Source organism: Microcaecilia unicolor, chromosome 2, assembly GCF_901765095.1.
Source record: "Microcaecilia unicolor chromosome 2, aMicUni1.1, whole genome shotgun sequence".
Taxonomy (NCBI): domain Eukaryota; kingdom Metazoa; phylum Chordata; class Amphibia; order Gymnophiona; family Siphonopidae; genus Microcaecilia; species Microcaecilia unicolor.
In genome coordinates this window covers 16,972,187-16,993,927 of record NC_044032.1, presented here as the reverse complement: position 1 = coordinate 16,993,927, position 21,741 = coordinate 16,972,187, and the positions used below count along the sequence as shown (strand labels likewise).

General features: G+C 47.7%; 1 protein-coding gene across 2 annotated transcripts in view; it reads left to right on the top strand.

Moving 5' to 3' along the window:
• Nucleotides 1-21,741, top strand: part of RUSC2 (RUN and SH3 domain containing 2) — a 73,795-nt gene that overhangs the window by 34,234 nt on the left and 17,820 nt on the right. For both annotated transcript variants that reach the window (XM_030192814.1, XM_030192813.1), the window contains exons 5-8: nt 618-694; nt 11,501-11,675; nt 13,696-13,801; nt 14,176-14,222. In XM_030192814.1, coding sequence (XP_030048674.1) covers nt 618-694; nt 11,501-11,675; nt 13,696-13,801; nt 14,176-14,222 — 405 coding nt within the window. The remainder of the gene's footprint in view (nt 1-617; nt 695-11,500; nt 11,676-13,695; nt 13,802-14,175; nt 14,223-21,741) is intronic.

Sequence of the window (21,741 nt, the reverse complement as noted above, 5' to 3'; positions counted from 1 at the left end):
CAGCTGAAGACATCATCCAGCACTGATCTCCAGCGCCACCACATTGCCTGACCTTTTCTCTCTTCCCCTCACATCCAGCATGCTCCTTTTAGTGAAACTGAGCATGCTCAATTTCAAAGGAGTGTGCCCAACGTGAGGGGAAAAGAGAGCAGGGCGCGGCACTGCTGCATGAAGTCTTCAGCTTGCGGGAGTTGGGGACCCCTGCCAGCCAACCAGGGGCCCAGAGCAAACTGAGGGGGAGCCCAGGCCCCCGTGGCCCCACCTAGCTACTCCACTGCCTTAGAGTGGTTAATTCAGCTTTTTCAGTTATGGGAGTTTCTGTTTGGAACTCTTTTCCTTTATATGTTAGGACTGAATTTAGCTTTTTAGTGTTTCAGAAAAAGGTTAAAACCTTTTTGCTTGAGTATATATAAGATATAATCTTGAGTTATACACCGATTAAGTGAGTTATTTCTTCTGTTTTTATTTTTTGTTATATATCGATAGATGATCTGCATTATTGTGCACCGCAAATTAGCGATTTATAAGAACTACGTTGGTATTGGTATTAATATTATTGGGGTATCTGGTCTGATGTACAGTGGCTGAGGTAAGATGTCCCTCTTTCTCTCCCGTAGGTTTGGTGAAGGCAGTGAACACTGCAGTGGATCTGATCGTGGCACACTTTGGCACCAGCAGGGACCCAGGCGTGAAGGTGAGATGCAGAATCTGCAGGCAGTAGAGATACAGGGACACATAGACACTCAAAGACACAGACATGAAAATACAGGGGCACACAGACAACACAGACACTCGGAGAAAGAGGCACAGAAACCACAGGGACAGAGAGAGAGAGACTCAAAGACACAGGAACACACAAGCAGTCAGACAGAGAAACAAACAGACATGAGGCACATAGACACTTGGAGGGAGACAGACAGGCAGACATATAAAGTAGAGGCTGAAGGAATTTCGGTTTCAGATTCAGTAACGAAACCAGACCGAAATTTAGGTTCGGGTTTCGGCTGAAAATGCCTGTGCATTTTCGGCTGAAACCCAAAACTCACTCCTCCCCCAATCCCACCCATAGGTCTTCCCTGGGCCTACATTGGTAAGGCCTGGTAGTGTAGTGGAGCCTTTGGAGGGGCAGGAACGAACCCCAATCATTCCTGCCCCATGCTGCTGCTCCATTTGCAATGGCTGCCGAGAATTTCTACAGCAGCCTTGCGAGACTGCTGTGGGCCTTCCTGGCAGCCATTATGCGATTGGAACCAGAACAGGCAGGAGACTCAGTCCTAAAACCGGTGACAGGACCTCCTGCAGCAGTCTCGGCAGCCGTTGCAAATGGATTATTTTTATTTTTTATTTTATTTTTGTTACATTTGTACCCCGCGCTTTCCCACTCATGGCAGGCTCAATGCAGCTTACTTACATATTATATACAGGTACTTATTTGTACCTGGGGCAATGGGAGCGTTAAGTGACTTGCCCAGAGTCACAAGGAGCTGCAATGGGAATCAAACTCAGTTCCCCAGTTCCAAAGTCCAACACCCTAACCACTAGGCCACTCCTCCACTGTTGCTACTATTTGAGATTCTACATGGAATGTTGCTATTCCACTAGCAACATTCCATGTAGAATCTCCAATAGTATCTATTTAATTTTTGTTACATTTGTACCCTGCGCTTTCCCACTCATGGCAGGCTCAATGCGGCTTACATGGGGCAATGGAGGGTTAAGTGACTTGCCCAGAGTCACAAGGAGCTGCCTGTGCCTGAAGTGGGAATCATCGAACTCAGTTCCTCAGTTCCCCAGGACCAAAGTCCCCCACCCTAACTACTAGGCCACTCCTCTACCGCAGGGCAGGAATGAGTGGGGTTCATTGTTTCAGACACCGTAAAGAAAAAAACTCTCCACCAGGACTTATGGGACCCGATACAAGAAAGAAGCTACAAGCCAGGGAGGGTGGGATATGTCCGGATGAGGTGGGGGGGGGGGGGGAGTCCTTGGTGGGAATCATCCCCTTAAGTGGGAATTTTCTGGGTGGGAACTCGCCTGATACCTTGCGTACATACAGAGAGGAATGGACCTTCCATACTACTGAAGTACTAAGTACGGACTGGCCAACTTTTTTGATAGTGCATTGTTCATAGGTGCAGGGTCTTTTTAAAGACTAACCCATTATTTCCAGGTGGTTTAGCACCATCATAAGTACATAAGTATTGCCGTACTGGGAAAGATCAAAGGTCCATCAAGCCCAGCATCCTGTTTCCAACAGTGGCCAATCCAGGTCACAAATACCCGGCAAGATCCCAAAAATGTACAAAACATTTTATACTGCTTATCCCAGAAATAGTGGATTTTCCCCAGTCCATTTAATAACAGTCTATGGACTTTTTCTTTAGGAAGCCGTCCAAAGCTTTTTTAAACTCCGCTAAGCTAACCACCTTTACCACATTCTCTGGCAACGAATTCCAAAGTTTAATTACACATTGAGTGAAGAAAACCTTTCTCCAATTCGTTTTAAATTTACTACATTGTAGCTTCATCGCATGCCCCCTAGTCCTAGTATTTTTGGAAACCGTAAAAGAACACTTCACGTTTACCTCTTCTGCTCCACTCATTACTTTATAGACCTCTATCATATCTCCCCTCAGCCGCCTTTTCTCCAAGCTGAAGAGCCCCAGCCGCTTTAGCCTTTCCTCATAGGGAAGTCGTCCCATCCCCTTTATCATTTTCGTCGCCCTTCTCTGCACCTTCTCTAATTCCACTTCCTCATAATGAGACTCCTGAGGCAGGCATCTCGTATGCCGAAACACGGTGCCCTGTTGAGTCTCAATATTTCTGTTTATGGAATAAATCTCACTTGTTGAACCACTGGTTTGTCCAGCCCTCCCTCTTTTCCCATTTATTGCCTGGTTGTTGGATTCTCTGTGGGATTTTGTGTTCAGTTACCGCCTAAGACGTCATTTAGGATGTTGTGTACAGTTCTGGAGACCCCTACCATCAAAAAGATACAGAGTCGGTCCAGAGGGCGGCTATTAAAATGGCCAGTGGTCTTCGTCATAAAGATTACGGGGACAGACTTAAAGATCGCCATACGTATACTCCGGAAGAAAGGCAGGAGAGGGGAGATATAACAGAGAAGTTTAAATGCAAAGGATGAGAGTCTCTTTTAATTGAAAGGAAGCGCTGGAAAGAGGAGGCATAGGATGAAGGTGAAAAGGGACAGATTCAGGAGTAACGTAAGGAAATGCTTCTTTCTGGAAAGGGTGGTGGACGTGGGCAACAGCCTCCCAGTGAGGGTGATATGGTTCTTGTCTCCAGGAAAGCGTGAGACAAAAAGGCTGTCTAAGGGAGAGGAAGGAATAGCAGAGGTTACTAGTTGCTATGGATTGGCAGACCAAACACAGCATATAGGCTTTATGTTTCTGTGTTTCACAAATAAAGGGGCACAAAGACACGCAGAGACAGAGACAAACAAACACAGTGACATTCAGAGGCAGAGACCCCAAAACACGGGGGTGCACAGACACTGAGAGACATACCTCAAAACTCGGGGGTACACAGACACTCAGAGACACAGAGGGACACACAGACACTCAGAGACAGAGACAAACAAACACAGTGACATTCAGAGGCAGAGACCCCAAAACACGGGGGTGCACAGACACTGAGAGACATACCTCAAAACTCGGGGGTACACAGACACTCAGAGACACAGAGGGACACACAGACACTCAGAGACAGAGACAAACAAACACAGTGACATTCAGAGGCAGAGACCCCAAAACACGGGGGTGCACAGACACTGAGAGACATACCTCAAAACTCGGGGGTACACAGACACTCAGAGACACAGAGGGACACACAGACACTCAGAGACAGAGACAAACAAACACAGTGACATTCAGAGGCAGAGACCCCAAAACACGGGGGTGCACAGACACTGAGAGACATACCTCAAAACTCGGGGGTACACAGACACTCAGAGACACAGAGGGACACACAGACACTCAGAGACAGAGACAAACAAACACAGTGACATTCAGAGGCAGAGACCCCAAAACACGGGGGTGCACAGACACTGAGAGACATACCTCAAAACTCGGGGGTACACAGACACTCAGAGACACAGAGGGACACACAGACACTCAGAGACAGAGACAAACAAATACACTGACATTCAGAGGCAGAGACCCCAAAACACGGGGGTGCACAGACACTGAGAGACATACCTCAAAACTCGGGGGTACACAGACACTTAGAGACACAGAGGGACACACAGACACTCAGAGACAGAGACAAACAAACACAGTGACATTCAGAGGCAGAGACCCCAAAACACGGGGGTGCACAGACACTGAGAGACATACCTCAAAACTCGAGGGTACACAGACACTCAGAGACACAGAGGGACACACAGACACTCAGAGACAGAGACAAACAAACACAGTGACATTCAGAGGCAGAGACCCCAAAACACGGGGGTGCACAGACACTGAGAGACATACCTCAAAACTCGAGGGTACACAGACACTCAGAGACACAGAGGGACACACAGACACTCAGAGACAGAGACAAACAAACACAGTGACATTCAGAGACAGAGACCCCAAAACACGGGGGTGCACAGACACTTAGAGACACAGAGGGACACACAGACACGCAGAGACAGAGACAAACAAACACAGTGACATTCAGAGGCAGAGACCCCAAAACACGGGGGTGCACAGACACTGAGAGACATACCTCAAAACTCGGGGGTACACAGACACTCGGAGACACAGAGGGACACACAGACACTCAGAGACAGAGACAAACAAACACAGTGATATTCAGAGGCAGAGACCCCAAAACACGGGGGTGCACAGACACTGAAAGACATACCTCAAAACTCGGGGGTACACAGACACTCAGAGACAGAGAGGGACACACAGACACTCAGAGACAGAGACAAACAAACACAGTGACATTCAGAGACAGAGACCCCAAAACACGGGGGTGCACAGACACTTAGAGACACAGAGGGACACACAGACACGCAGAGACAGAGACAAACAAACACAGTGACATTCAGAGGCAGAGACCCCAAAACACAGGGGTGCACAGACACTTAGAGACACAGAGGGACACACAGACACGCAGAGACAGAGACAAACAAACAAAGTGACATTCAGAGGCAGAGACCCCAAAACACAGGGGTGCACAGACAGTTAGAGACACAGAGGGACACACAGACACGCAGAGACAGAGACAAACAAACACAGTGACATTCAGAGGCAGAGACCCCAAAACACGGGGGTGCACAGACACTGAGAGACATACCTCAAAACTCGAGGGTACACAGACACTCAGAGACACAGAGGGACACACAGACACTCAGAGACAAACAAACACAGTGACATTCAGAGACAGAGACCCCAAAACACGGGGGTGCACAGACACTTAGAGACACAGAGGGACACACAGACACGCAGAGACAGAGACAAACAAACACAGTGACATTCAGAGGCAGAGACCCCAAAACACGGGGGTGCACAGACACTTAGAGACACAGAGGGACACACAGACACGCAGAGACAGAGACAAACAAACACAGTGACATTCAGAGGCAGAGACCCCAAAACACGGGGGTGCACAGACACTGAGAGACATACCTCAAAACTCGAGGGTACACAGACACTCAGAGACACAGAGGGACACACAGACACTCAGAGACAGAGACAAACAAACACAGTGACATTCAGAGACAGAGACCCCAAAACACGGGGGTGCACAGACACTTAGAGACACAGAGGGACACACAGACACGCAGAGACAGAGACAAACAAACACAGTGACATTCAGAGGCAGACCCCAAAACACGGCGGTGCACAGACACTTAGAGACACAGAGGGACACACAGACACGCAGAGACAGAGACAAACAAACACAGTGACATTCAGAGGCAGAGACCCCAAAACACGGGGGTGCACAGACACTGAGAGACATACCTCAAAACTCGGGGGTACACAGACACTCAGAGACACAGAGGGACACACAGACACTCAGAGACAGAGACAAACAAACACAGTGACATTCAGAGACAGAGACCCCAAAACACGGGGGTGCACAGACACTTAGAGACACAGAGGGACACACAGACACGCAGAGACAGAGACAAACAAACACAGTGACATTCAGAGGCAGAGACCCCAAAACACGGGGGTGCACAGACACTGAGAGACATACCTCAAAACTCGGGGGTACACAGACACTCAGAGACACAGAGGGACACACAGACACTCAGAGACAGAGACAAACAAACACAGTGACATTCAGAGGCAGAGACCCCAAAACACGGGGGTGCACAGACACTTAGAGACACAGAGGGACACACAGACACGCAGAGACAGAGACAAACAAACACAGTGACATTCAGAGGCAGAGACCCCAAAACACGGGGGTGCACAGACACTTAGAGACACAGAGGGACACACAGACACGCAAAGACAGAGACAAACAAACACAGTGACATTCAGAGGCAGAGACCCCAAAACACAGGGGTGCACAGACACTGAGAGACATACCTCAAAACTCGGGGGTACACAGACACTCAGAGACACAGAGGGACACTCAGAGACAGAGACAAACAAACACAGTGACATTCAGAGACAGAGACCCCAAAACACGGGGGTGCACAGACACTCAGAGACACAGAGGGACACACAGACATTCAAAGTCAGAGACCCCAAAACCTAGGGGTACACAGACACTCAACTGACACACACATACACACAAACAAACTCAGAGACACACAGACACTTGAGAAAGAGATCTGAAAACTCGGGGGTACACAGACACTTAGAGACACAGAGGGACACACAGACACTCAGAGACAGAGACAAACACAGTGACATTCAGAGACAGAGACAAACAAATACACTGACATTCAGAGGCAGAGACCCCAAAACACGGGGGTGCACAGACACTGAGAGACATACCTCAAAACTCGGGGGTACACAGACACTTAGAGACACAGAGGGACACACAGACACTCAGAGACAGAGACAAACAAACACAGTGACATTCAGAGGCAGAGACCCCAAAACACGGGGGTGCACAGACACTGAGAGACATACCTCAAAACTCGGGGGTACACAGACACTCAGAGACACAGAGGGACACACAGACACTCAGAGACAGAGACAAACAAACACAGTGACATTCAGAGGCAGAGACCCCAAAACACGGGGGTGCACAGACACTGAGAGACATACCTCAAAACTCGGGGGTACACAGACACTCAGAGACACAGAGGGACACACAGACACTCAGAGACAGAGACAAACACAGTGACATTCAGAGGCAGAGACCCCAAAACACGGGGGTGCACAGACACTGAGAGACATACCTCAAAACTCGGGGGTACACAGACACTCAGAGACACAGAGGGACACACAGACACTCAGAGACAGAGACAAACAAACACAGTGACATTCAGAGGCAGAGACCCCAAAACACGGGGGTGCACAGACACTGAGAGACATACCTCAAAACTCGGGGGTACACAGACACTCAGAGACACAGAGGGACACACAGACACTCAGAGACAGAGACAAACAAACACAGTGACATTCAGAGGCAGAGACCCCAAAACACGGGGGTGCACAGACACTGAGAGACATACCTCAAAACTCGGGGGTACACAGACACTCAGAGACACAGAGGGACACACAGACACTCAGAGACAGAGACAAACAAACACAGTGACATTCAGAGGCAGAGACCCCAAAACACGGGGGTGCACAGACACTGAGAGACATACCTCAAAACTCGGGGGTACACAGACACTCAGAGACACAGAGGGACACACAGACACTCAGAGACAGAGACAAACAAACACAGTGACATTCAGAGGCAGAGACCCCAAAACACGGGGGTGCACAGACACTGAGAGACATACCTCAAAACTCGGGGGTACACAGACACTCAGAGACACAGATGGACACACAGACACTCAGAGACAGAGACAAACAAACACAGTGACATTCAGAGGCAGAGACCCCAAAACACGGGGGTGCACAGACACTGAGAGACATACCTCAAAACTCGGGGGTACACAGACACTTAGAGACACAGAGGGACACACAGACACTCAGAGACAGAGACAAACAAACACAGTGACATTCAGAGGCAGAGACCCCAAAACACGGGGGTGCACAGACACTGAGAGACATACCTCAAAACTCGGGGGTACACAGACACTCAGAGACACAGAGGGACACACAGACACTCAGAGACAGAGACAAACAAACACAGTGACATTCAGAGGCAGAGACCCCAAAACACGGGGGTGCACAGACACTGAGAGACATACCTCAAAACTCGGGGGTACACAGACACTCAGAGACACAGAGGGACACACAGACACTCAGAGACAGAGACAAACAAACACAGTGACATTCAGAGGCAGAGACCCCAAAACACGGGGGTGCACAGACACTGAGAGACATACCTCAAAACTCGGGGGTACACAGACACTCAGAGACACAGAGGGACACACAGACACTCAGAGACAGAGACAAACAAACACAGTGACATTCAGAGGCAGAGACCCCAAAACACGGGGGTGCACAGACACTGAGAGACATACCTCAAAACTCGGGGGTACACAGACACTCAGAGACACAGAGGGACACACAGACACTCAGAGACAGAGACAAACAAACACAGTGACATTCAGAGGCAGAGACCCTAAAACACGGGGGTGCACAGACACTGAGAGACATACCTCAAAACTCGGGGGTACACAGACACTCAGAGACACAGAGGGACACACAGACACTCAGAGACAGAGACAAACAAACACAGTGACATTCAGAGGCAGAGACCCCAAAACACGGGGGTGCACAGACACTGAGAGACATACCTCAAAACTCGGGGGTACACAGACACTCAGAGACACAGAGGGACACACAGACACTCAGAGACAGAGACAAACAAACACAGTGACATTCAGAGGCAGAGACCCCAAAACACGGGGGTGCACAGACACTGAGAGACATACCTCAAAACTCGGGGGTACACAGACACTCAGAGACACAGAGGGACACACAGACACGCAGAGACAGAGACAAACAAACACAGTGACATTCAGAGGCAGAGACCCCAAAACACGGGGGTGCACAGACACTGAGAGACATACCTCAAAACTCGGGGGTACACAGACACTCAGAGACACAGAGGGACACACAGACACTCAGAGACAGAGACAAACAAACACAGTGACATTCAGAGGCAGAGACCCCAAAACACGGGGGTGCACAGACACTGAGAGACATACTTCAAAACTCGGGGGTACACAGACACTCAGAGACACAGAGGGACACACAGACACTCAGAGACAGAGACAAACAAACACAGTGACATTCAGAGGCAGAGACCCCAAAACACGGGGGTGCACAGACACTCAGAGACACAGAGGGACACACAGACATTCAAAGTCAGAGACCCCAAAACCTAGGGGTACACAGACACTCAACTGACACACACATACACACAAACAAACTCAGAGACACACAGACACTTGAGAAAGAGATCTGAAAACATGGGGGTACGCAGACACTTAAGAGAAACATACACACACACAGTGGTACACAGACAGAGACTTCAAAGCACGGGGTACACAGACACTCAGACACACACACATACATACTCTCCCCCCACACACACAAACACAGGGGTACACAGACACTCAGACACAGAGACCCCAAAACACAGGATACACAGTCATAAAACAAGAGGGGGGTACACAGACACTTAGACAAACACACAGACAAAGGGACACACACACACACTGTTTTTCCTGCTATTGTGGGGTGCATCTCTTTCTAACTGTCCTTATGGGTTATATCTGGGACACATACTACTAATGGATTAGCGAGTCTGGGGCTTCTACTACTACTACTACTACTTAACATTTCTAAAGCGCTACTAGGGTTACGCAGCGCTGTACAATTTAACAAAGAAGGACAGTCCCTGCCCAAAGGAGTTTACAATCTAAAGGACGAAATGTCAAGTTGGGGCAGTCTAGATTTCCTGAATGGGGGTATAATGGTTAGGTGCCGAAGGCGACATTGAAGAGGTGGGCTTTGAGTAAGGATTTGAAGATGGGCAGGGAGGGGGCTTGGTGTATGGGCTCAGAGAGTTTATTCCAAGCATAGGGTGAGGCGAGGCAGAAAGGGCGGAGCCTGGAGTTGGCGGTGGTGGATAAGGGTACTGAGAGGAGGGATTTGTCCTCTGAGCGGAGGTTACGGGTAGGGACGTAAGGGGAGATGAGGGTAGAGAGGTAAGGAGGGGCTGCAGATCGAGTGCATTTGTAGGTTAAAAGGAGAAGCTTGAACTGTATTCGGTATCTGATCGGAAGCCAGTGAAGTGAATTGAGGAGAGGGGTGATATGAGTACATCGGTCCAGGCGGAAGATAAGACGTGCAGCAGAGTTCTGAATGGACTGAAGGGGGGATAGATGGTTAAGTGGGAGGCCAGTGAGGAGTAGGTTGCAGTAGTCAAGGCGAGAGGTAATGAGAGCGTGGACGAGAGTTCGGGTGGTGTGCTCAGAGAGGAAAGGGCGAATTTTGCTAATGTTATAGAGGAAGAAGCGACAGGTCTTGGCTATCTGCTGGATATGCGCAGAGAAGGAGAGGGAAGAGTCGAAGATGACTCCGAGGTTGCGGGCAGATGAGATGGGGAGGATGAAAGCCTTCATCCCCATAATTTTTTTCAATGTTTAGTTTCAGTCATGGCTTGGAGTGGCAGCTTCTCATAGTAACTAGAGTCGTGGCAGGCTGACACACTTTTATTAGTTCAACATGACAATCAATAAACACCGAAAGGGCCAAAGGAAAGAGCACACCTAGCTATAAATGCACAATGTGCAATTAATAACATAGAGCGTTGTGCATGCGTTTTGGGGACCCCGAAGGGCAGTTCTTCAGATGATTCAGAAAAGAGATGAGTAGTGTGGTAGCCATGTTAGTCCACTCTTAAGGTTATCAATAGAAATCAAACAAAATAAAATATGGAAAAGAAAATAAGATGATACCTTTTTTATTGGACATAACTTAATACATTTCTTGATTAGCTTTCGAAGGTTGCCCTTCTTCGTCAGATCGGAAATAAGCAAATGTGCTAGCTGACAGTGTATATAAGTGAAAACATTCAAGCATTACTATGACAGTCTGACAGGGTGAGAGAATGGGGGTGGGTCGGAGGTATGCATGGGGACATCAAAGCATATCATTGATATTCTAACAGGATGGGTGTGGATAGGTGAGGGGAGGGTGATCAACAGAGACATACAGCTTTATGGTTTATAATGGGCTAGGAACCCCAGATCCTTGTTAAGTCCTTTCTGTCCTTTGAAGTCAGAATGATTGAATATTTTAACAAGGCCAAAGAAACAGGTTGAGCTGGTCCAGATTTTACTCCTGTGATAGGTCTTTCTGTGAAAGAGTAACATTTTCTGGTTTTCTGGCAGGCTAAACTGGGGAACAGCTCGGTGAGTCCCAATGTGGGGCACCTGATCCTAAAATACTTGTGCCCTGCCATCAGGGCTATCTTGAGCGATGGACTGAAGGCTTACGTGCTGGACATGATCATCGGCCAGAGAAGGAACCTGCCCTGGAGCGTAGCGGAGGCCTCCACCCAGCTCGGTATGGCTCCTCCATATCTTTACTCATGTTTCCTGGCTGCAAATCCTGTTCTCCTGGGGAAATACGTTTTGTGTTCTAAGTTTGCAGGTTTGGGATTTCCTGTCTGATCGCAAGCCTGGGATTCGGGTTATTCAGTGTAGAAATGCCAGGGGCGTAGCCAGACCTCGAGGTGAGAGGGAGCCAGAGTCCAAAGTGGGGGGGGGGGGGGGGCACAATTTGGTCCGCCTCACCGCTGCCCCCCTCACCGCCTTTCTGCTGCTCCCCACCCACCGCCGCCGCTGCACATACCTTGGCTGGCGGTGGTCCCCAACCTCCACCAACTGAAGCATTTGTCCAGTGCTGGTCTCCGGCACCGCTGGACAAATGCTTTAGTTGGCAGGGGTTGAGGACCCCCGCCAGCCAAACCAGGGATACAGAGTCAATTTGGGAGGGAGGAGCCAGGCCCCCATGGCCCCCCCATAGCTATACCACTGAGAAACGCTCAAAGAAGCCCGTTCTGGGCACAGGATGTCATTGTGCAGAGCTAATCCCAGCATTGCTCTTACAGGGACATCTAGTGGCTGATCAGAGAGCTGCACCAGCAGGGGCTGTTTTCCTTCGCTTTCAGTGACCCCACTTCATAGTTATCCTCCCCCCACAGCGGTCAGTGGATTTTTAAATGTCAGCCACTGCGAGTAAAAAAAGAAGAGTAGTTATTCAGTGGCAGAATCTGGATAGTGGCTGCCAATGAATATTCACAGTCAGTGTTGACTGGTTCTGCTATCCGGATGGATTAGATGGTCTCAACCCAGTCCTGACCTAACCAGTCAAGTTTTCAGAATATTAACAATAAATATGCATGAGATGGATTTGCATACAGTGAAGGTAGCGCATGCAAATTAATCTCAAACATATTCACTGTGGATATCCTGAAAACCTGAGTGGCTGGTTATGTCTCGAGAACCCCTGGGTGAGATATTTAGACCAATAAACTGGATAAAATTAGGTCAGCCAGAGGTCTGAATATCACTGGTAACTGAATACCCTCTGGCTCCGCTCACAGACTGTCCTGCTGAGGTGAGCAGAGGAGATACTCAATGGCATTAACAAGAAAGCTTTTATCTTTCTTCGAAATGTTAAGTAGTTTTGCTCAGTTCTGATCAGAGAGGAAAGAGGTTTCCATAGGGACCAGTGGCGCAGCTACGTGCGGCCACGGGGGCCTGTGCCCCCGTAAATTTGGCCCTGGATCCCCCCTGCCGATGACCCTCTCGACCCCCCTCCCGCCGCCAACCCTCCCCCGCCACTGCCGTCACCGTGGGCTACCTTTGCTGGCAGGGGAGTCCAACCCCCGCCAGCCGAGGTCCTCTTCTTCCAGCGCAAGGCTTCGTTCTGTTTCTGAGTCAGATTTGTGCCAGAAGAAGAGGACCTTGGCTGGCGGGGGTTGGGGTCCCCCGCCAGCAAAGGTAGGCGACGGTGGCGGTGGGGGAGGGTTGGCGCGGGAGGGGAGGTCGAGAGGGTCGTCGGGGGGGGTCAAAGTTGGTGTTGGTGGCGGCGGGGGGGGGGGGGGGTCAGCAATTGCGGGGGGGTCGGCGGCGCTGGGGGGGGCTAACCTGGACTCCCCTCCCACCAATGTCTGGCTACGCCCCTGATAGGGACACCCCCATAACTGAGAAGACAGAGCAGCCGCTTTCAAAAACAAACTTTTCCAAAGAAGGAGAACGTAATATTAATTGATTCCACAACCGAGATGAAATGCTAAACAAAGAAACAGATATAGCATTGATCAACAATTCAGAGGTGAGGCCATTAAGAATTTGAAAAATTCCAAGCCTCACTTTGGTGCTCGAGTTGCCTCTCATTGCTTTCCAAGCCTCATTCTGGCATTTGCCAGAGATTTTAACCGTACTCCCACGGGAATCCCACAGCAACTTCTATCCCCACAGGATTCCCGTGCTGATATTCATGTTTCTTCTTTGTTCTCCTCTTCTCTCAGGCCTGGGATTTTGGTTCTAAGTTTAACTAATCTTTTTCTTTGTGTTAGGTCCGTCCACCAAAGTGCTGCACAACCTATATAATAAGATAAGTCAGTGTCCTGAGCTGACCAATCACAACATGAGGTTCAATGCCTTCATCTTTGGCCTTTTGAAGTAAGTGCTGTGGGAGGGTGGGATGGGGGGGATCTACCCAGTTAAAAAAAATCTATCTTGCTGTGTTCTTATGGGGATGGCGCTGTTTACTGCCTATTATGGGATGGCTGTTTGTTCCGGTACTAGACAGTGTTCAGATGGCTTCTGATTATGACTGTGGTGTGTTTTAAATTGAGTGAAGACCTCTTTAGGGTCTCTAATGCCTGGTTATGGGGCCTCACTGGGTGACAGTCATTGGCGTTCCAACGCACACCTGCTGAGGTCATAGGAGATAAATGTCATGGGTCCCTAGGGCCCTACCTCCGAGTGATGTCAAGATATTGGGACCCTGAATTTCCAGATATAATTCCCTCTCTTGTTGTCTTGCCTTGCAGTATCCGGTCCTTGGAGTTTTGGTTCAATCACCTGTATAACCATGAAGGTAAGAGATCTGTGTCCTCCTGCCCCAGACCCTGCATGAGATAGGGTGTTATTATTATTTGTTACATTTGTACCCCACATTTTCCCACCTATTTGCAGGCTCAATGTGGCTTACATAGTACCATCAAGACAATCGCCTGATAACAAATACATGGATACATAGTGCTTGAATGAGGTAATTATAGAGGGTCGAAGGTAATGGAGATTGTATATTGTCCGGTACGATCATTGGTCATACTGTGTTGTTGGGTGAAGGGCTTACGTTGGATCATTGGGGTGGGCCTTTTTGAAGAGGGTGGTTTTTAGTGATTTCCTGAAGTTCAGGTGGTCATGGATTGTTTTCACAGCTTTAGGGAGTCCATTCCAGTTTTGCGCTTATGTAGGAGAAGCCGGAAGCGTAAGTTGTTGTGTATTTAAGTCCTTTGCAGTTTGGGTAATGTAGGTTTAGGTAGGATTGTGATGATCCAATACTGTTTCTTAATGGTAGGTCTATAAGGTCTATCATGTATCCTGGGAATACGCCATATATAATTTTGCGGACCGAAGTGTAGATTTTGAAGATGATCCTTTCTTTGATTGGGAGGCAATGCAGCTTTTCTCGGAGGGGTTTGGCACTTTCGAATCGGGTTTTGCTATATATCAGTAGATGGTGTGGTCTGCAGTAGGGAAGCTAATAATCTTGTATTTTGTAAGAGACATTCACATTCTGTCTCTAAATGTGCCACTGGTCACTCCCCTACCCCCTGCCATTCTGCAAGGGACCTGTCACAAAATGCTGTATCTCAAAATCACTATCCTGCTTATAATCGAACGAGAAAAACGCCCAAGTTCCGACCTAAATCGGGAGATGGACGTTTATCTCACAAAAACGAATAACACGGTATAATCGAAAGCTGAACTTGGACGTTTTCAACTGCACTCCATCGCGGAAGCGTACAAAGTTGACGGGGGCGTGTCGGAGGCGTGGTGAAGGCGGGACTGGGGCATGGTTATTACCCGAACAGAGATGGGCGCCTTTCACCGATAAAATGGAAAAAAAGTATTGTTTGTAGCTAGAATTTAGGGCACTTTTCCTGGACCCTGTTTTTTCACGAATAAGGCCCCAAAAAGTGCCCTAAATGACCAGATTACCCCCAGAGGGAATCGGGGATGACCTCCCCTGACTCTCCCAGTGGTCACTAACCCCCTCCCACCACAAAAAATTATGTTTCACAACTTTTTATTTTCACCCTCAAATGTCATACTCACCTCCCTGGCAGCAGTATGCAGGTCCCTGGAGCAGTTGTTAGGGGGTGCAGTGGACTTCAGGCAGGTGGACCCAGGCCCATCCCCCCCTACCTGTTACAATTGTGCTGCTTAATGCTTAGTCATCCAACCCCCCCAAACCCACTGTACCCACATGTAGGTGCCCCCCTTCACCCCTTAGGGCTATAGTAATGGTGTAGACTTGTGGGCAGTGGGTTTTGAGGGGGATTTGGGGGGGCTCAACACACAAGGGAAGGGTGCTATGCACCTGGAAGCTCTTTTACCTTTTTTTTTGTTTTTGTAAAAGTGCCCCCTAGGGTGCCCGGTTGGTGTCCTGGCATGTGAGGGGGACCAGTGCACTACGAATCCTGGCCCCTCCCACGAACAAATGCCTTGGATTTATTCGTTTTTGAGCTGGGCGCTTTCATTTTCCATTATCGCTGAAAAACAAAAATGCCCAGCTCACAAATTGTCAAATAAAACATGGACGTCTATTTTCGAAAATACGGTTCGGTCCGCCCCTTCACGGACCTGTTCTCGGAGATAAACGCCCATGGAGATAGACGTTTTCGTTCGATTATGCCCCTCTATGGAACTCACAGTGAGCAGCTGCCAAGATCACAGCAAGAGTTTAACTTCTCTTTGGGGTGGAGGAGTACCCTACTACTACTACTACTTAGCATTTCTATAGCGCTACTAGGCCCTAATGGTGTGCAGTGGCCTGAGAGCAAGGGAAGCCGGGTTTGAGCTCATTGTGACTCTGGGCAAATCACTTAACCCTCCATTCCTTCATGTCCATAGCAGACCAGTGTAAAGATATTCCTGGTATCTATGCGGCTCGATTTGGCTGCCATACTTAGCCGTCAATGCGCTGAATATCACCAGATAGCTGGTTAAGTGGCCAGGTGCCGTTCGTGGCCGGTTAAATGGTTTTGCATATCACTTTCGCATTACCAAAAGCCTTGAAAACTACGTACGATCACCTAAACTTCCGGAAAACATTAAAAACGAACCTGTTTAAAAAGGCATACCCTGCCGATCCAACATAAATGCCTGATCTCTGCAACACAACAAAACTAAAGTATGTAATGGACATAACACAACTCTTCCGTTCTCCGATGCCCTAATGTGGCTGTGCCACATGAACTTGATCTTACCACAACATCACCTTGTATTTGTTCACACCAGAGTCTGCAAACACCCTCTCCGGTACTATGTAAGTCACATTGAGCCTGCAAATAGGTGGGAAAATGTGGGGTACAAATGTAACAAATAAAATAGATAAATAAAACTCTGAGTAAGTCCCAGGGATACCTGTCATGACTCTTGGAGCTTGGTAATTAGAAGCCCCAATATCATGGAGTATAACCCTGGCACAGCAATCACCTGAAGTCTCTATTATTTTATGAAGTCTCTTTTATTGAATAAATCACAGATAATTTACTCACAGATAGATGTTCAGGATACAGAGACTTCTTAATCTGGAGGCTGTGGGAGGTGGAGATCTGAGGGGAGGTAGTTGTGTTGCAGGGGGGGAGAAAGGTGGTTGAACAGGTAGAAATAGTCCAAAGCTAGGTGAATGGAATGTGCAATATCTCATTTGGGAGGAGATATCTTCAGGGTAAAAATCCAGGTTCGTTACAGGGAGTTTCAGCAGGACAGAGCTGTCTGGCATAAGATGATGCATGTTCCAAGTCTCTGGCTAGATGGTATTCGAAAGCCTCGTGGCTGAAAGGACAAAGAGGTGTTGGGGGGTTGCACAGGCTCAGGGAGGAGCAGATAGAGTCCAATGGGAATGGAGCCTGCCATCGGGTATCAAGGGGTGGTCCTAGAGATAGGAGGGAAAGGTCATACCTGGCTGACCTCTCAGAAGAGAGATAGTACGACTGAACATGGAGTGATAGGAAGACAAGAGAGCCAAGATTGGCAGAGAGAGAAGGGATGTCTGGGCAGCCTCACAACCAGCGGTAACAGTTCTTACACAGCCAAGCGAGTGTGGTTGTACTGCCTATGAACTACATTACCCACAGTGCAAAGTGGTCAGAGTTAGAACTTGTTTTTGAGTGGTTTTGTCTTGCCACTGAATATGGCCCCTGCCCAGTATTGCCCAGTTTCCACTTGGGTGGTTAGAGCCGATATTAGGCAGAGCTGCCCGGTTAAGTGCCACTGAGTAGCGGCATGGTTTCAAGAGGTAGAAGCCTGTCCAGCCACTTAAACTGCGCTGAATATCGACCCGCTATGTGTCTTTATAAAATAGACTACAAATACGCAATTTCTCACCCTCTTGATGCAGAGACAGTTATAAAATTACCCTTCCAGGACCTGATATTCAGACCGTGGGAGGGAGCCTGCGCTCAGCCCGGATAGTCAATGACCGGCATTGAATACCCGGTTCTTTTTTTGGCCACCTTAAACTTAACTGGCCAAGTCGATATTCAGCGATAGCCGATTAAGTCTGAACAGGCCAAAGATATTCCTGGCATCTGTACAGCTCGATTTGGCTGCCACACTTAGCCGGCGTTGCGCTACATATCGCCGGACAGCCGATTAAGTGCCATTTAATGGGCCAGGTGCCATTCATGGCTGGTCAAAGAGTTTTGCATATTAGGGCAGCAAAAAGCAGGAAGCGGAAGAAGGCTCAGTGAACAATGAGACGTCAAAAGAAAATAATGCTTTTATTCATGTAGTATATAAAAATTGCATAGAAATAAGTACATAAGTAATGCCACACTGGGAAAAGACCAAGGGTCCATCGAGCCCAGCATCCTGTCCACGACAGCGGCCAATCCAGGCCAAGGGCACCTGGCAAGCTTCCCAAACGTACAAACATTCTATACATGTTATTCCTGGAATTTTGGAGTTTTCCAAGTCCGTTTAGTAGCGGTTTATGGACTTGTCCTTTAGGAAACCGTCCAACCCCTTTTTAAATTCTGCTAAGCTAACCGCCTTCACCACTTTCTCCGGCAACGAATTCCAGAGTTTAATTACACGTTGGGTGAAGAAAAACTTTCTCCGATTTGGTTTAAATTTACTACACTGTAGTTTCATCGCATGCCCCCTAGTCCTAGTATTTTTGGAAAGCGTGAACAGACGCTTCACATCCACCTGTTCCACTCCACTCATTATTTTATATACCTCTATCATGTCTCCCCTCAGCCGTCTCTTCTCCAAGCTGTATAGCCCTAGCCTCCTTAGTCTTTCTTCATAGGGAAGTCGTCCCATCCCCGCTATCATTTTAGTTGCCCTTCGCTGCACCTTTTCCAATTCTACTATATCTTTCTTGAGATGCGGAGACCAGAATTGAACACAATACTCAAGGTGCGGTCGCACCATGGAGCGATACAATGGCATTATAACATCCTCACACCTGTTTTCCATACCTTTCCTGATAATACCCAACATTCTATTCGCTTTCTTAGCCGCAGCAGCACACTGAGCAGAAGGTTTCAGTGTGTTATCGACGGCGACACCCAGATCCCTTTCTTGGTCCGTAACTCCTAACGTGGAACCTTGCATGACGTAGCTATAATTCGGGTTCTTTTTTCCCACATGCATCACCTTGCACTTGCTCACATTAAACATCATCTGCCATTTAGCCGCCCAGTCTCCCAGTCTCGTAAGGTCCTCTTGTAATTTTTCACAATCCTGTCGCGATTCAACGACTTTGAATAACTTTGTGTCATCAGCAAATTTAATTACCTCGCTAGTTACTCCCATCTATAAATCATTTATAAATATGTTAAAAAGCAGCGGTCCTAGCACGGACCCCTGAGGAACCCCACTAACTACCCTTCTCCATTGTGAATACTGCCCATTTAACCCCACTCTCTGTTTCCTATCCTTCAACCAGTTTTTAATCCACAATAGGACATTTCCTCCTATCCCATGACCCTCTTCTTTTGTTGCTGATCCACAAAAGACTCGACATGGCACTGTGTTTCGGCACCGTCACACCCTACCTCAGGAGTCTGCAAAGAAAAGCAAACCCAAAATGGATTTCAATTAATATAAAAAGTCAAACCATAAATGCAAAATAACACATAAATAGAAATGGTAAAACGAGTTATAATCAATTCAATTCAAATCAATTCTTGTATACCGCTAATATCCTCTTTCCAGGGTTCAGTGCGGTTTACATTCTAGGTGAGACAAAAGCAGATAGTGTGAAGGATGAGAAACATTAAAGACCATTGGTGTAATGCATGAGACTAAAAGCATTAAAGGAAAGGATAATGGATGATACTAGGAAGTAGAAGTCATGATGGATTATTATGAAGCAGTCTTTGAGAACAGAAAGGCTTTTAGCCTCTTTGAGGTAGCTGTTTTCTATTCTGATGGGAATAGGTAGAGTGTTCTATATTTTAAGTACAGGGAATAGAAATGGGACTTGATATACTGCCTTTCTGAGGTTTTTGCAACTACATTCGAAGCGGTTTACATATATTCAGGTACTTATTTTGTACCAGGGGCAATGGAGGGTTAAGTGACTTACCCAGAGTCATAATGAGCTGCAGTGGGAATCAAACTCAATTCCCCAGGATCAATGTCCACCATGCTAACCACTAGGCTACTCCTCCACTCATTCCACCAATAAGAGCCAACCTCATCAGTGATGTCACAATGGCTTGGCTCACTTCTGATATTGTGATGTCATAAGGGAAAGGGGACTTGATATACCGCCTTTCTGAGGTTTTTGCAACTACATTCAAAGTGGTTTACATATATTCAGGTACTTATTTTGTACCAGGGGCAATGGAGGGTTAAGTGACTTGCCCAGAGTCACAAGGAGCTGCAGTGGGAATCAAACTCAGTTCCCCAGAATCAGAGTCCGCTGCACTAACCACTAGGCTTCTCCTCCACTCATTCCACCAATAAGAGCCAACCTCATCAGTGATGTCACAATGGCTTGATTGCCCGATACTTGGCTCACTTCTGATATTGTGATGTCATAAGGGAAAGGGGGAAAGGGAAATGGGACTTGATATACTGCAACTACATTCAAAGCAGTTCTCATATATTCAGGTACTTATTTGTACCAGGGGCAATGGAGGGTTAAGTGACTTGCCCAGAGTCACAAGGAGCTGCAGTGGGAATCGAACTACTACTACTACTACTACTACTAACATTTATATAGCGCTACCAGCCACACGCAGCGCTGAACACTTGACATAGAGAGACAGTCCCTGCTCAAAGAGCTTACAATCTAAGTAAAGCAGACAGACAAGACAGAACTCCATCCCCCAGGATCAAAGTCCACTGCACTAAGCACTAGGCTACTCCTCCACTCATTCCACCAATAAGAGCCAACCTCATCAGTGATGTCACAATGGCTTGATTGCCCGATACAGTTCCCCAGGATCAAATCCACTGCACTAACCACTAGGCTACTCCTCCACTCATTCCACCAATAAGAGCCAACCTCATCAGTGATGTCACAATGGCTTGATTGCCTGATACTTGGCTCACTTCTGATATTGTGATGTCATAAGGGAAAGGGGGAAAGGGAAATGGGGCTTGATATGCCGCCTTTCTGAGGATTTTGCAACTACATTCAAAGCGGTTTACATATATTCAGGTACTTATTTTGTACCAAGGGCAATGGAGGGTTAAGTGACTTGGCCAGAGTCACAAGGAGCTGCAGTGGGAATTGAACTCGGTTCCCCAGGATCAAAGTCCACTGCACTAACCACTAGGCTACTCCTCCACTCATTCCACCAATAAGAGCCAACCTCATCAGTGATGTCACAATGGCTTGACTGCCCGATACTTGGCTCAGATATTGTGATGTCATAAGAGAAAGGGAACTTGGACTTGACATACCGCCTTTCTGAGGTTTTTGCAACTACATTCAAAGCAGTTTTCATATATTGAGGTACTTATTTTGTACCAGGGGCAATGAAGGGTTAAGTGACTTGCCCAGAGTCACAAGGAGCTGCAGTGGGAATGACCAGTAATACAAAATACAAAGTATAAAAAGTAGAATGTAAACATACTATGAATGTAAAATGGTTGTGAATAAACAGAAAAGTTCATGTATATATAAGACAACGGAACGGTTAATGTACTTGTAGAAGTAGAAAAAGGGGCACTGACCTTGCAGCGGTTTGTCCGGCAACTGGAACTGAACAGCTACAGTGAATGATGCCTGATAGTCTATTGAATTAAAGGATGTATAAAAAGTCCAGTCCTTTATGTAACATACAACAAAAGAGTTTTTTTATATGCAACTTTTATATACTACATGAAAAAAAGGAAGTCACTTAACCTCCATTGCC